Here is a 16,115-nt window from a genome sequence, read left to right as displayed (position 1 = left end):
TGAGTCAAGTTTAAGGAGTCAAATTTCACTATGAAAAAACTTCCATACGTCATCTACTTTTATTTCTTTGTTCATTGACATTTTTTCGGTCCAATTATTACAATAAGTTAGTAAGTTACCACGAGTTCTTTGAACTGGTATTTTCTTTTAAACATTCAACTTAAGAAATTGTCTTTAGTTCACTGAATGTTTGAAGCCTTCTCGATTAACTATAAATATATACTTAATTAAAAATTGTCATTTTGTCTCATTCAAAAAAGAACATTGCATAGACTATATTGCAGAGTAATTATTAATTAAGGAGTTGTTGGTAGAGGTAAATTATTCATGATATTAATTTGACAAGAGAATGGTTGTTTTAGATGTAAAGGTACGATTGTTTATAAGTATGAAACGGCACAGATATAGATACAAAATTATATTTGATAAATAAGATATAAATAGAGATATTGTGTCAAGAGATGTTGAATTAGTATATTTTGTATTTATTCTGACAAGAAATATATAGAGAGTCGAAAATATTAACAAGAGACACAACTTATTTTTTATTTTTTCTTTTATTATTTTTGTAATTTTTTATAATTATATTTTTTTATTATTATATTTTTCTTTTTAATAAGAATAAAATAGACTTTTATAATTTGTTCTAGCTAATCACTAAATAAAATACAAAAATATTAATTTTTATGTCTTATCTTATTCTGTTTTCAGAATTAAACGCAGCCTAAAAAACAATAATAAACATTTAATTGTAAATTGTAATAAGGTAATTAAATTATCAAAAATATATAATAACAAAAAAAAACTTAAATTTATCTTATTTAATATTTATTATTTAATAAATATTAAATAAAATAAATTAAATTTTTTTTTTGTCTTTCTGTAAATTACAATAAGAGACGCGTCTAGGGAACATAACATTATATTTATGTCATAGTGAGTTGCCAGTTCTGTATGTGTAACTGTATATGTGTATCCCATGATGGTTAATAGTTAATACTTAATACACGTGCATGCAGAATCTTTTAGTGTGTTTAACAGAATTATTATCATTATCAGTGTATATAGAAAGACATTATTATAAAGAAAATGCATAATGTATTTTAGTTGCATGCATAATGAAATTGAAAATATATGTATAATGTACCAACTATCAAATTTATAAGTATATAACTATGAAAAGTGATCATTTGTTAAGAGTTATTGTGGCAGCTTTGAGTTACAGTGAAAATGAAAAAGTGGGACAAAGTCACATGCATGCTCCGTTGTTTATGATTGTTGACTTTTCTATCTGAAGAAGTCTTTGGTCCTTGTAATAATTTTATCTTGAAAAAGACAAAGAAATAATCGTCGCCTGAGAGATTCGAACTCTCGCGGGGAAACCCCATGTACTTAGCAGGCACACGCCTTAACCACTCGGCCAAAGCGACAATTTGGTAGTCTGTGCTTCGTTTTTTAATTACAATCTAATTGATAAATAAATTCAAAAATAAAATAAAGAAAAGTTGGGCTCACAAGGTCCAAAGATTGTTTATGGATTTTTCCTTAAGGCCCACACGCTTTGAAACAAAATGCTTTATTCTATCTTTTGGGTTTTGACATAATTCTGTTGTATTGAAATGGAAGGCACATGGAAATGTAGAAACTAGAAAGTGTTTGGCAGATTGAAAGAACTTCAATTTCCGTGATTGGAATATGTCATGCATAAACATTATTGATTACCTTGTATATTTGCCTTCATTTTTCTTTGTTGTTTTATTTTTCTTAGAATGTCATGAAGCAATTTAGGAGTAGATGTATGCACATATTAATTGACTGGGATAATATGGACAGTAAATTGCTTACCTTCCACTTACATTACCTCTGCTACCAAACATTTATGCACACCAGGTTGATGACAAATGGTTTGGACACTAAATATTCCATCATTGGTTGATGTTTTCATTTTTAATTTGTTAGTGCTGTTGCAAGAAGCAATGCTGAAATTTCCCTTACCAATGCAAATACATTTTGGACTTGCTTAAAGAATTTGGTCTCGTTGATTCCAAACTGTCTTCTACTCCAATTGACTATTTCAGGAACTTCCTTAAGTGATCTCACACCATATCGAAGACTAATATGTCATTTAATTTATCTCACCAATACCAGATCCGATATTTGCTTTGCAATAAGCAAACTTAGCCAATATCTTGATTGCGCCACTGATTCTCACTTTTAAGCTGGTCTTATGCGATAAATTCTATTATAATATCATATAGATTTAATTAGATGATAAATCATTTAAGTTAAAATGTTTATAGAAGATAATCTTGTTTTGAGAGAGTGTTCTTTTTTATTTTTTGGTATAGTTTGAGAGAGTGTTTTACACAAGAAACAAATGCCTTTTTATAGAATCCAAGTTCTGGACTAATTGATTATCATAATGGACTGGCCAAATCTTCTTTAAAGTTGAAGTTTACAGTCCTTTGATATGTGATTCATCAACTCTATGCAGCATCTATAATTCAGATGCAATTGATACTCCATTTATCAAGTCACTATGTTGTTTTATTGGCAGCTCAACATCAGCTAAGTCTTCTTGCTGTATTGGTTCAATGAAGCTGCAAATTTCAGAAGTTGCAAGTTGTTATAATAGATTGCATCACTTTCATGGATTCCTTGATACAACTATGCTTCTTTTAGATGCTTCCAATTGGATGAACCACTTAAGAAGTCAAAATCATTTTGTTTATTGAATTTCATTGCAGCATTCAGTGTATCAATGATATAAAGAGATTAATTAATGAGAAGTGGAAGAATAAGATTTTCTAGCTTCTAGGTGACTGGGTACATATGAACCATAATTACACCTACATCTGATCATATAAATTCAGTCTATTTAGAAGTGATATAATTTGAAGTAAGATTTAAGACATTTTCTATGATGATTTGATTATTTATCATTGAATTTATGTTAACTCTTGTGGCAACACCTATCCTAGCTTTGCTTTCATTTGGATTTTGTTTGGCTGATAAAGTAACTTATGTTGGTTCAATTTAATTCTTTCTTTTGCATTAACATTTTACATAAAAATTCACATAAATGATTACATTGATCATGAAACTTTCTATCCTTATACATTTAGAAGTTGATCATTCTTCTTTAACAAGCTAGAGTTATCAATCATCATATTTGTGTGTGCCTGTGCCTCTGTGGCATCATAATCAATTATTCAAGTTGCATTGTTCTTGACCTTGAAAGTAATAGGTTTGTGGGCTCTAGGCAGAAAGGGTAGGGTATAGGGGGGACTATTTTAATTCATGCTTATAGAGGCCCAAAACAATTAGTCATATAATGATATTTGTTACTTTCTTTGTGGTTATAATTAATAAGTGACAAAGGTGCACGTGATATTGGGGATTAGCACGTGAAAGTCACAAGGTTTAAGTACCATATCTCACTACTCACCAGTCACTAGGGACTAGGCTTAGGACTGAGCATTGACCATTGAAGAGAAGAACCTAGAAGCCACTTTTCTATTTCCTATAATCCTAGTAGTAAGTTATTAACCAACCCTCAACACATTCCTAATTTGTTTATTTATTTATTGACTGCATTGTATTTATATAGAAAGTTTGTGTTGAAAAACAGTTACTAATAGAGTAGCATGTTCTCTTCATACTAATGGTGCATGTTGTTACTGCATTACAAATCTTAGTTGACTACACTGTACACACCAACCCAGGTGCAAATACAAACAAATCAATTGGATGAGGACTTTGCATTTGATGCTCTTTAACTATATTTAATGTGGGTTTGGGTATTTGCATACTCTTATGTTGTGCATGAAAGTATAAAACTGAAGTCAGCAGTAATAATCAAAGGCAAAACTAAATGGATGAAAATGCAATAAGTTTCTCATTTAATGCTTTCACCTAAACTTCCCCTATTTTCAGAACTAGCAGTTCTGTCTCATTTAATGCTTACCTTTAACTCCTCCTTCTCCTTTTTTATTTCCTCTCTCTCTCTCTTTCTGTTCTAGCTTGCACTGTAACAACACCACTACCTTGCTGACACCTTCAACAATTCATATATTTCTCTCTCTTCATTCTTTCTTTTTGAAAATTTTCAAACAGTTCACACTTCAAAGCTCTATATCATCATCAAATCCATACATCAAAATAGTAATGCTGTTTTGAGTAAGAGTTTCTGTCACCTTCTACAACAAGGTAAATGCACCATGGCTTTTGTTCTTGTTAGGTCTAACTCTCTAATCAAACCATCAAACAAGCATTGAATTTTCGTTTCCAATCATTGAAAAAAAAAAAACTATGGACAAGAGATCCATCTAGCAAAGCTCCTGCATGTCTTCTTTGGCCACCAGAAATATTATGATTTTAAAAACCATATTGCAATGCTAGTTATCCATTAGAATTGTGGAAAAATATTCATGGGGTAATGGTGTTCTTCCTAAGGGCTATTTCAGCTGGGTTTCTTGCTGTGCAGTCAATAGCTATTTATATTAGTGCAAAAAGATTCCACCTTTATTTTCTGTATAAGATAACTAGTGTCTGGGTTTCATGGGGTTCTCTTCATCACAATTCTTCATTGGATTTCTTCTTGAGCTTGTGGTTTTGGCATGCCTATGGTTGCAAGTTTCAAGCTTTGGCTCCATGTCTTCTGTGGCAGCCTCCTTTGGTGACAAACATGTTGTTTGTGGACTGAAACCAGATGGGTCTCATACTGTGACCTGTAATGGAACAAACTCAGCCATAATTCATGAAACACCAGCTCAATTCCAGTTCCTTGGTCTAACTGGTGGCGATGGCTTTGTGTGTGGGATTCTAATGAGTTCTAAGCAACCTTATTGTTGGGGTAGAAATCGTTTTATTACAAAAAAAATTGATGTGTCACAACCTTTGGTTAAAGGAGCTCAGTACCTAGAAATCAGTGCTGGGGATAACCATCTTTGTGGATTGAGGAAACCGTTGATTTGGGGAAAAACAGAAAGGAAAAATTCAATTGTTGATTGTTGGGGCTTCAACATGACCCGTACCTATGTGTTTGATGGAATAATTCAATCAATCTCAGCTGGCTCTGGTTTCAACTGTGGCTTGTTTTCTCAAAACAGGACTGCATTCTGTTGGGCTAATCATTATGCTAATAGTCTAGCAATTCTTGCGGTTCCTCGTGGCAAGAGATTCCGGAAGATTGCTGCTGGTGGGAATCATGTGTGTGGAATCCTAGAAGGGGTGAATTCTAGGACTGTTTGTTGGGGAAGGAGCTTGGACGAAATGCCGGTGAAAATGGCGAAAATCACATCGATACATGCAGATGCAGGACAAGGCCTAGGTAATGTTTTATTGCCTCCAAATGAGTCCATGATCTCTATAGTAGGAGGAAAGTTCCATGCCTGCGGCATTAAGACCAATGGTCTTGGAGTCATTTGCTGGGGCTATACCTATGGCCAAGGAACACCACCAAGTGGGACTAAAATAACTGATATTGCTGCTGGTGACTATTTCAATTGTGCAAATCTTGCTGAGAAATCTAATCAGATTCTTTGTTGGGGTGTTGGATACTCTAACTCTCTTCCAAAGCCAGCTGTGTTGCCAGGGAAGTGCAATTCCAATTCATGTCCTCCAGGTTCCTATGAAATGGAGCAGCATAAGGATAAGGGTGTTTGCAATTCATCAAATGCTCACTTTTGTGTTCCTTGCAGTGGTGCTTGTCCTTATGAAATGTATCAGACAAGTCCTTGCAATTTGACATCTGATAGGATATGTGAATATAACTGCTCTGCTTGTGTCTCACCTCAGTGCTTCTCCAATTGCTCCCCTTCTTCTCTCGGTTCTCCTCCCACCGGGAGTAGCAAAGATGAAAGATTCTGGTCTCTCCAGGTGCCGGTTGTTGTTGCGGAGATAGCTTTCGCAATTTTCATGGTTAGTATTCTATCTACAACTGCAGTTTTGTATGTTAGGTACAAGCTTAGAGATTGTCAGTGTTCAGCAACAAGGTCATCAAAGGTGAAGAAACATAATGTGAGTTCTTCTTCACTTCAAAAGGAGAATAGTAAGACTCGTCCGGAGATTCGGAAGGCTAAGAAGTTTAACTATGAAGAACTTGAAAGGGCAACTAGTGGATTCAAAGAAGAATATATAGTGGGGAAGGGAAGCTTTTCATGTGTGTTCAAGGGTGTTCTGAAAGATGGAACTGTTGTTGCTGTCAAAAGAGCCATAAGAGCACAGAAGAGTTCCAATGAGCTACAAACAGAACTTGACTTGCTCTCAAGGTTGAACCATGCACATTTGCTCAGTCTCCTAGGATATTGTGAAGAAGGAGGAGAGATAATTCTTGTTTATGAGTTCATGGCTCATGGTTCTTTGCACCAACACCTCCATGGCCAAAACAAGGAGTTAAAAGAACAGCTTGATTGGATCAGAAGGGTAACAATCGCGGTCCAAGCAGCGCGAGGAATAGAGTATCTCCATGGCTATGCTTGCCCTCCTGTGATTCATAGGGACATCAAGTCTTCAAACATTCTCATTGATGAAGAACACAATGCAAGAGTGGCTGATTTCGGTTTATCATTACTTGGCCCTGCAGATAGCAGCACCCCACTTGCTGAGCTACCTGCCGGAACACTCGGCTATCTTGATCCCGAGTACTATAGGCTTCATTATCTCACAACAAAATCCGATGTCTACAGCTTCGGTGTCCTACTTTTGGAACTCCTAAGTGGTAGAAAAGCCATTGACATGCAATATGATGAAGGGAACATAGTTCAATGGGCAAAGCCTCTAATCAAATCAGGGGATATTGCTGCAATCCTTGACCCGGTTCTGAAACCTCCTCCTGATCTTGCAGCCTTGAAAAAGGTTGCAATTGTGGCTTGCAAGAGTGTGAGAATGAGAGGGAGGGATAGGCCTTCAATGGACAAAATAACAACAACTTTGGAGCATTCTCTTGCAAGGTTAATGGGTAGCCCTTGTACTGAACAACCAATTTTGCCAACTGAGGTAGTTTTGGGAAGTAGCAGATTGCACATGAAATCATCTCAGAGGTCTTCAAACAGGTCAGAAATCGATGTTGGAGAGAACGAGGATCAGAGGTATGAGTTTAGAGCACCTTCATGGATAACATTCCCAAGTGTGACTTCTTCTCAGAGGATAAAGTCATCAAGCTCAGAGGCTGAGGTTGATGTGAAGAATAATAATGGTAATGTTTGTGAAGGGAAGATCATAAACATTGGTAATAACAATGTTGGAAGTGGTGGTGATGTTTTGAAGAGTCTTGAGGAAGAGATTGGTCCTGCTTCTCCCCAAGAAAGGTTGTTCTTGCAGCATAACTTCTAACGTTGATAACATGGGAACTTTTGTGTTTTTAGTTGAGTTTTCATGATATGAATGCAACTCTTAACTTGAGTATTGACATTTTTTTTCTATTTATGGATAGTTGTGGTTCAGAATTTTAGCAGGGATATCATTTTCTTTTCATGCAACTATAGTTGGGATGTAGTAGTAGACTAGTACTATCGTGTTAATGCAACTATCATCATAATTTATTTATTGTAAAGCTTGTCATCCGTGTTTAATGAATGACAATTTAACATTTTTGGCGTCATTTCATTTCTTCTGAGTTTGCCTTAAATGCAGGTTGACAATCTCTGCATGCTTGAATAATGAAAAATATAAAAAAAAAAGTTGCCCCCACGCAGGATCGAACTACGGACCTTCAGTTTACAAGACTGACGCTCTACCACTGAGCTATAGGGGCACTTTGCTTAACTCTTGGATTCTTTGATATATAAATAAAATTAATACTTACGAACCGCACAAATCAAATATGAGAAAATGCTGAGAAGACAGAAATAATAAGACCCGAAGTAGGTAACGAAACCCAATTGATGAAGCCTTGGCTACAAAAGAAACCATGGATATTTGGTCAGGGCATTCTGTACAGAATAAACGTATTATTTAAATGCTATACAAAGAAGGTAGGCTTGAATCAAAATTTACAAAATCAACAATGGAGTAAATTCTATCAAGGCATTTGAATGCCTGTTATGGGTCATAATATTGTTAGAACAACTACACAAGAATGGACTCAAAAGGACCTGTACATTGACTGAACTGGTTTCTTCTACCAACTTAAGTATCACACCATATAAAGTTGTCCAATGAATTCCATTGAACTTGAAAAACTAATCTACCAAATGAACCTAATGCTAAATGGAGCATATGCCTTGGTCAGCAAATATACTTCTTGCATGATTTTTCCTAGTAGCACCTTCAACACTGGTCATTGATTGTGTTTCATCCGGTGAAATACCTCAAATACTAGAAATTAATAGTTGAACCTATCTATGACGCTGTTGTTCTTCAGCTTCAATCTCCTTCACATTGCCTACTATGTGCTGTATTTTCTTTGAAAGACTATTATTATGCTCCTCAATGTGTTCAAATAACAATTCAAGTTGCCTTTTATAAGCTGCACACCGTTTTTTCTCTATAGCCAATTGCTGAGATAGTTCTCGAATTTTATCATGTTCATTCTGAAAATTGCAAAAGAAAAAAACAGAGGTAAGTAAGTGGAGAAAAACCAAATACGAGTATCAGAGATTATTCAAAAGATCACTTAAGTTTCTTCATAGGACATGGTTTAACGGAGAAAAACAAATGCATCTATAAGAGCCTTTTTCCTTTTTCCTTTTTCCTTTTTCCTTTTTCCTTTTTCTTTTTAATAAAAGACAAGTTTAGCTTATTACTAATAGTACTACAAATATTCTTAATTTTTGCATCTTTGTAAAACTATATTTTCACTCTGAAAACATGAAGTACTTTAGAAAGAATCAAGCTTGTATTTGGGAATGTTCACTCAAAAGTAATTTTGGGTCAATCGTGTAAAGGCATAAGATGGGAACTTCATTAGTATTAACTGCTGAATTCAAACTCGCGAGGGCTGCGCAGATAGTTGATAGCACTGTTCCAGATGCAATCTTTCTATCAGGCATAGACCAAGAACTCACATATTATCATATACATATTTCAGTAAAGGAAGAAGATTAACTCACCGGATATTGTTCATAAATGCAATCCCTTCTGCCTTTTCCAGGTGTCAAAGGGTGTGTGTGCTCCTTTACAAACTTTGTGACAACCCATTTACCGGAACTAACTTTCCTCACCAAAATCATTGCCCTGCAACCAACCCTTGTCTCTGCCCTTTGCCTTACAATTTTTTCACGCTTATCGGGCATTCTGTAACCCTCTTTGTTGCAAACAAGAGCACGTCCAATTGCAGAACCATCACGCCTTGACCGTGAGAGCTTACTTACACGTATGACAAATCCAACACGCGTGGCATATGCATTATAAAATGCATGCGCTGTTGCTTCCGAATCAAACTCCTGACCCACGTATGGCTCATCAGCTGACACAACCGATACAGCAGGAATTCCTGAGGGGATTGTGTCCCCTCCAGAAGAATCTTGTGTTATATTACCATCTTGATCTTGTTTGTAAGCTGGATCAAAGGAACTGCTAGCAATTTTATCTTCATCAGCAAAGCTACTGCTAACTTCTCCTATGGTAGCATGTGCTATTGTCTCACCATTAATGGAGCCATCAATCCCGAGCTCCACTGCAGCACAAACAAATAAGTTGTAGTTCATGCAAAACAGCCATTAATGAAGCTTTGTACCAGAAAACAGTATTGTCCTCAAAACAATGTAGTTCATGCAAAGGGGTTCTAACATATTCTCAGCTCAGGCCACAATCAAGCAAAGCCCAATATCACTAAACACAAGTTAGGCCATTGCGTTAATAATAATTAAATACTAATTAAAAAATAATCATTACTCGTTCAGCAAAAAATATCACTAACCAGTAACCACAAGTTCAAACGGAATCCAAAACTCTCAGCTTAAGTCAAACGACTCATTAATTGCGTAAAACTCAAATGAGAAAAGTATATCGATCACAAATTCATAGATGTACATACTGCAATTCAACACAAAAAAGAAAGGACCCAGGTTTCAGCTATTTAGCTCATTCCCAAAAGAACTCTATGATGAGATGGAAAGTAAGGGTGCATGCTACATCGCTTGTAATTCAAAGCCAAATGAACTAGGAAGACAGTTATTTAACGAACCAGAAGAAAGAGGAAAACCCTAAAATTGAATAATCGAATTGTTCAATTGAGTTGAAGGAGCTGAAAGAGGGAAAAATGGAAATGGAGTTAAGCTTACTGAAAATTGAGAACGACGCGAATTCGATTGTCGTAGGAAGCGTCCTTGATTGTGAGAATTATGCTCTGTGTGTGAGGGCGCGCGTGTGTTCCGTGCAGTTGCAGAGAGAGAGAGAGAGAGAGAGAGAGAAGATTCAGAACAGAACAGAAGGGAGGAGAGGGATTCGGTATGGAAAGGCGCATGGAGGTTCAAGCGCACCTCACATGTCATCACCCCATTGGCTACTCTCCTTGCTATGCCAAAAATAAAAGTCAACTTTTTCATTTGTTAAATCTTAAATTTTATGATATTTTTATATTATTATTGTTAGTCTATGGTGATATTTTGGTTGATTTAGTATATATTAAAATCAATTATTAATATAAAATATATATTAAACAAGACATATATTTATAAATAAAAGTATATAATAATTAATTCTGATTTTGTTGTATAATATTTTTATTTATACTTTTCTAACCATTTACTTTTCATTTTTTTTGTCATTTACTTGTTTAATTATTTATCTGAGTCTTATTATTGTTTTTTGGTCAATTATTTTGACTTTTTGTCCAATCCATTTGATTTGGTCCTCTTCTTGGACCATCACAATAAACTCACCAGTGAATTGGGCTTCTGTTGTGTGCCTAGCTCAGATATTTTTCTACGGTAGACATTTCTATTGGGCCGCCAGTATCTTTGGGCTCTTCACTTTGGAACTATAAATTAAATACAACTATTGGGCCTGTAACCCTCTGTTAACCCAAAAATAAATGCAACTATTCACCTACAGTCATATATCTAGTCACTTGGAGTATAGGGAATAACATTGAAAGCAAATGCATTATGAGACAAATCCAAAGATTCAAGATTTGAAAGCCTTGAAAAGTGAGCTTCAGATATCAAACCATGCAATAGTTATCTCTCAAAGGAGAGCAGCTTTCTCTCTCAAGGAGAGTCAAGTAGAACTCTGGTTCTATCCTTGTGAGGTTTAGCTTCATCAAAATTTTACTTTTCATTCCCAATTTTTCATTTGTGTCATTAACACTATTTATCATTCAACCAAAACCCAAATATCAACCCCCAATCTACACTTATACAAACAAACACTAGCCACTCCTTTTCAAGATAACTCAACCACCAGAATTTTCATCTGCTAACCATTCACATGGAATCCCACAGCAACCTGTAATATCACGAAGAAGGGTCAACAAGCCAACAAGGAATCATAGCAAAAGCAACATATCGACTACAACAGATTGAAGGAATGACCGTCACAATCAATAAGAAAGAAAAGAAGGAATACAGAGAAAATTACATCAATTTAGTGGGTAAAATAGTAGCAGATAGAGAAATTAGCTTTAAGGCAAGCAAAAATGCACTTCTGGGCATCTGGGGGAACCAGAGGACATCTTCATCTCTGAGGTAGGAAAGAGCAAACTTCTAGTGAGCTTCAGGGACCAGAGAAGAGGGGTGCAAATTCTCAAAGGGGGACCTTGGTGTGTCAAAGGCCACCTCCTTAACCTGCAACTATGGGGGCAAAATGCAGCCATTTATGAAGTTAGTCACGAGTTTATGGAGTTTTGGGTACAAATACATGGAGTTCCTCTGGAATACATGGAAAGGGAAACCGCAGAAACTATTGGCAATATGCTAGGAGTAGTGGTGGAAGTGGAGGATCCAAAAAGAGGGAATGTCTTTGTCAGAACCTTCCTAAGAGTAAGAGTAGCTATAAATATTTCAAATCCCCTCCCTACAGGCTTCTGGATGACTAGAGAAGAACGACCAAAAACATGGATAGAGTTCAAATATGAAAGGCTTCAAGATTGCTACTGCCTGAGATGCGGTATCATAGGACATGGAAAGAAGGAATGCAAAAAGGAGATGGCAATGGCAAACTGGGATCCTCTGAGACCCAGATATGAGCCCGGGTTAGGAGTAAACCCTGTTAGAGCAAATTTCAACAGAGGCACGAGGAAGAACAAAGAAGAAAACTCAGAAGGACAAGAGGTGGAAGAAAGAGCACGTGGAGAACACGATCACAATACAGAGAGTGAAAGCAGGCATTCAGAAAATAGCAGAGTAGGTGAATCCAAAAATAAACATCAACGGTCAGAGAAGGAGGGATTTGCGGGAGAAAAGGAAACTGAAAGACTGAGAGTGATGGGGGAAGAGAAGAATGACGGCGAAATCCCTGAAAAAACGGGGAAAGAAAAAGGAGAGAGAAACGAGGATAATCAGAATGGAGAAGGAGGAAAAGATTCTGACGAAAGAAAAGATACTGACAAAGGAAACGACATCATAGAGGAACTTGGGAACCTTCTACAAAACCTAGTGGAAAAAGGAAGGACCAAGCGTATGGGCCAACATGAAACAAGCCCAAAACAAAAAGAGACTGAATATCAAGAAATGAGGAATGAGAACCAGGTGGGCCTGCCCATGAAGAAAAACTTGGACAGCCAAAAAGAAAGTACAAACCACAAACCAAAAAACTCCAAGGAGGTTCAAAACAGCAACAGGGTGGACCTCTGTAACAACGGACTGAGCATGATGGAAAAGGAAGGAAGCGATGAGTGTCAATCCAAGGCCCCTACTATACATCAGCTTTTATTAGCAAGATGGGGAAAAGGAAGAGAAGAGGATGAAGAAGAAAGCAGAAAGAAGACGCAGGATATTGGAGAACATAAGAGCTGCTGGAAAGTCAGAGAAAAGCAGGAAAAGAAGCCAAAAGGTAACAGCAAAATAGAAACCCAAATATATAACTCCACAATAGGCGAGAGATACATTGTGGAATTTCCGGAGGAAGAGGGGGAGGAAGAAGAAAACAAGGAGAAGAAGAACACAACAGAACCTTGGGAACTAGAACTAGCATAAAGCATCAAGGCCAGACTAAAGCTCAAAAGGAAGAGGGAAGGAGAAGACCAAATGCTGATAGAATATGACAATCAGGAAGGTGCAACGGAAGAAGAAGAGATGAGCAGCTGTAGCAAGAAAGGGAGAACACAAGGGAAAGAAGTCATGGGAGCAGAGATAAGAAAGATACAGCAATCAGAAGGAGAGGACAACAATCAAATGATGGCTGAGGAGGCGGGCCTTACCATGCCCCACCCTCAGCCATGACCATCTTAAGCTGGAACTGTTAGGGGTTGGCGGTGCCTGCGGCAGTTTCGGAACTAAGAATTCTGTGCAAACAGATAAGGCCGACCATAGTATTTTTAATGGAAACTAAGGCTAGGGAGAAATGTATTAGAAGCATTAAGAAAAAGCTCAAATTTACTAATTGCTTTACTGTGGAACCCCGGGGTTTGTCCGGGGGCCTCTGTTTATTTTGGAATGATAGTATCGATCTTGACGTCTACTCTTGGTCCCAAAATCTTATTGCTACTAATATTGATGACAGGAAAGGTAACAAATGGAAGTGTAAATTTATATATGGAAGTCTGAAATTCGCTCAAAGAAGGCTGCTTTGGAAGGAAATGGCTGAAAACCAAGATAGTGAGTTAATACCACAGCTGTTTATCAGGGATTTCAATGATATCATTTGCCAAGACGAAAAAGAAGGTCTTCATCCCAAACCAAGCAGTCAAATGGTCGACTTCAGAAACTTCATTGATGCCAATTATCTCATGGATTTGGAGTTGAAAGGTGGACAAATCACTTGGTTTAGCAACCCAAGACAAGGCTTTATCACCAAGGAAAGAATTGATCGCAGCTTAGCAAACTGAAAATGGAGGCTTATCTATCAACATGCCAGGTTAGAAACTAGACCAGCTATAAGCTCAGACCACTGCGCACTTGTTCTTACTCTAGAGCCGAAGAAGAAATGCCCAAGATATTTCAAGTATGAAGTTCATTGGGAAGATCACCGAGAATGCAAAGAAGTGGTTAAAAGAGGCTGGAATAGAAGCGCAAGAGAAATAAACAAATGGGAAAACTTGATAGAGAGAATGGAAAGCTGTAAAAAGGAGCTCAAAAGTTGGAGCAGGAGAAACTTTACTAAAGCTGACAGGGAAATAGCAAAACTACAGGAAGAACTCCAAAACCTCCAAAACTCAAGCTTAACCGAGCAGCGGCAGGAACTGTCGCAGAACATCAAGAAGAGGATAGAACAATTATGGAAACAAGAAGAGAAGTATTGGGGTCAGAGATCAAGACTCAAATGGTTAAAATGGGGAGATAGCAACACAGCTTTTTTTCTTGCCACAACTCTGCAAAGAAGGGATATAAATAAACTTGAGAGAATAAAGGACAGCAGTGGAAACTAGGTGACCAACAGTTCAACCATAATGAGAATGATAGAAGAATATTTCTCCAACTTGTTCACTAAATCTGTAAGAGAAGGTGTAGATCAATGCATCCAAAAAGTGCCAAAAAGAGTAACACAGGAGATGAATGATGAGCTCACAAGAGAGGTAGATGAAGAAAAAGTAAGAGAGGCTGTCTTCAGCTTGGGAGGCCTCAAAGCCCCGGGGCCAGACGGGTTGAACGGAATGTTTTTTCAAAGCCACTGGGAGGTGGTTAAGGAAGATTTAGTTGCAGTGGTTAGAGATTTTTTTGAAAACGAAAAGATCCATCCAGACATAAGTGAAACCACGGTGGTGCTCGTGCCCAAGGTCAACAGACCAGAAAATCTCAATCAACTGAGAACTATTAGCTGTTGCAACTTCATCTATAAAGTTATTTCCAAGATTTTGGTAAAGAGACTTAAAAACATGCTTAACGACATTGTCTCACCTATCCAAAGTGTGTTTGTGAGCAACAGGCTCATCCAAGACAACATCATAATTGTACAAGAAATATACCATAGCTTGGAAAAAAGAAAAAGCAATGGGGCAGAGAATATGGCGATTAAGCTCGACATGAATAAAGCTTATGACCGAATGGAGTGGGATTTTATTGAGTCGGTACTGAAGGCCTTTGGGTTTCATCCAAAATGGGTCAAGCTTGTTATGGAGTGCATCACTACAACATCCTACCGGATTAAAGTAAATGGTGCTCTCTCAAAAAAAATCATTCCTAGTAGAGGACTTAGACAAGGGGACCCTTTATCACCTTACTTGTTCATACTAGCGGCGGAAGTCCTAACTATTTTGATGAAAGAAGCACAAGAGCAGGGAAGAATTAAAGGATTTAAGATAGCACCAACGGCACCTACACTCACATACCTTCTATTTGCAGACGATTGTATTATTTTGGCTGAAGCAAATGTGGAGGAGGCATACCAAATTATTTCCATCCTGAACCAATACACCGAGGCATCAGGGCAAAAAATAAACTTACAGAAATCAGGGATCACATTTGGCAAGCAAGTGGCATTACAAGCTAGAGTGGACATAGAGGAGATTTTGAGCATGAGCACATGGGACAATCCGGACAAATATTTGGGGTTACCGGCTCATTGGGGGAGATCAAAGAGCAAAGCTTTGGCTTGGTTAGAAGAGAGAGTAATGAACAAACTGGAAGTATGGAAAGAAAATTTACTCAACCAAGCGGGAAAAGAAACCCTCATCAAATTAGTGGTTCAAGCCATTTCGGTCTATGCTATGAATGTGGTCTTATTTCCCAAAGGCTTCTGTAGAAAATTAAGTGCCAAAGTTGCAAAGTTCTGGTGGAGTTCTAATAATAAGGTCTCTAGTATTCATTGGAGAAGCTGGAGGAAGATTTGTGAAAGCAAAAAAGAGGGAGGCTTAGGTTTCAAAGATTTTCAACAACAAAATCTAGCCCTTTTGGCAAAACAGTCATGGAGGATTTTACAAGAACCAGAGGCAATTTGGGTTAAAATTATCAAAGTCGTTTATTTCCCAAGGGAATGCTTTTGGGAGGCGAAAGTAAAAGATGGTTTGTCCTGGGTATTGAAAAGCATCATACAAGGGAGAGATTTCTTGAGAAGGAAAGGAAAGTGAATGGTTG

General features: G+C 37.1%; 3 protein-coding genes and 2 non-coding genes across 7 annotated transcripts; 2 read left to right on the top strand and 3 right to left on the bottom strand.

Moving 5' to 3' along the window:
- Window positions 1–1,348: 1,348 nt before the first annotated feature.
- Window positions 1,349–1,430, bottom strand: TRNAS-GCU (transfer RNA serine (anticodon GCU)). The gene has a single exon. It is a non-coding gene; the product is annotated as a tRNA-Ser (tRNA).
- Window positions 1,431–4,021: 2,591 nt separating this feature from the next.
- Window positions 4,022–7,602, top strand: LOC107614277 (serine/threonine-protein kinase-like protein ACR4). Its single transcript, XM_016316502.3, has one exon. The coding sequence runs from the start codon at window positions 4,561–4,563 to the stop codon at window positions 7,333–7,335; it is 2,775 nt and encodes a 924-aa protein (XP_016171988.1). The 5' UTR covers window positions 4,022–4,560; the 3' UTR covers window positions 7,336–7,602.
- An 82-nt stretch (window positions 7,603–7,684) lies between these two features.
- On the bottom strand, window positions 7,685–7,756 carry TRNAT-UGU (transfer RNA threonine (anticodon UGU)). The gene has a single exon. It is a non-coding gene; the product is annotated as a tRNA-Thr (tRNA).
- Window positions 7,757–7,935: 179 nt separating this feature from the next.
- Window positions 7,936–10,431, bottom strand: LOC107614486 (protein FAR1-RELATED SEQUENCE 6). 3 transcript variants are annotated; one of them, XM_088497634.1, is made up of 3 exons: window positions 10,227–10,431; window positions 9,054–9,619; window positions 7,936–8,534 (listed from the first exon to the last, which is right to left on the bottom strand). In XM_088497634.1, coding segments are annotated over exons 1-3 (762 nt in total). In that variant the 5' UTR covers window positions 10,228–10,431; the 3' UTR covers window positions 7,936–8,339. The 3 variants fall into 3 exon arrangements, with proteins under 3 accessions (XP_088353760.1, XP_088353761.1, XP_016172169.2); XM_088497635.1 differs by having other exon boundaries at window positions 9,980–10,240; XM_016316683.2 differs by lacking the exon at window positions 10,227–10,431 and having other exon boundaries at window positions 9,054–9,785.
- A 2,992-nt stretch (window positions 10,432–13,423) lies between these two features.
- On the top strand, window positions 13,424–14,470 carry LOC148546995 (uncharacterized). The gene is made up of 2 exons (XM_088496863.1): window positions 13,424–13,866; window positions 13,960–14,470. The coding sequence occupies exons 1-2, from the start codon at window positions 13,424–13,426 to the stop codon at window positions 14,468–14,470; spliced, it is 954 nt and encodes a 317-aa protein (XP_088352989.1).
- The last annotated feature ends 1,645 nt before the right edge of the window (window positions 14,471–16,115 follow it).

The sequence above is a fragment of the Arachis ipaensis genome, chromosome B8, assembly GCF_059453495.1.
Source record: "Arachis ipaensis isolate K30076 ecotype BB chromosome B8, ASM5945349v1, whole genome shotgun sequence".
NCBI classification, from domain to species: domain Eukaryota; kingdom Viridiplantae; phylum Streptophyta; class Magnoliopsida; order Fabales; family Fabaceae; genus Arachis; species Arachis ipaensis.
This window is presented reverse-complemented; position numbering and strand designations above follow the sequence as displayed.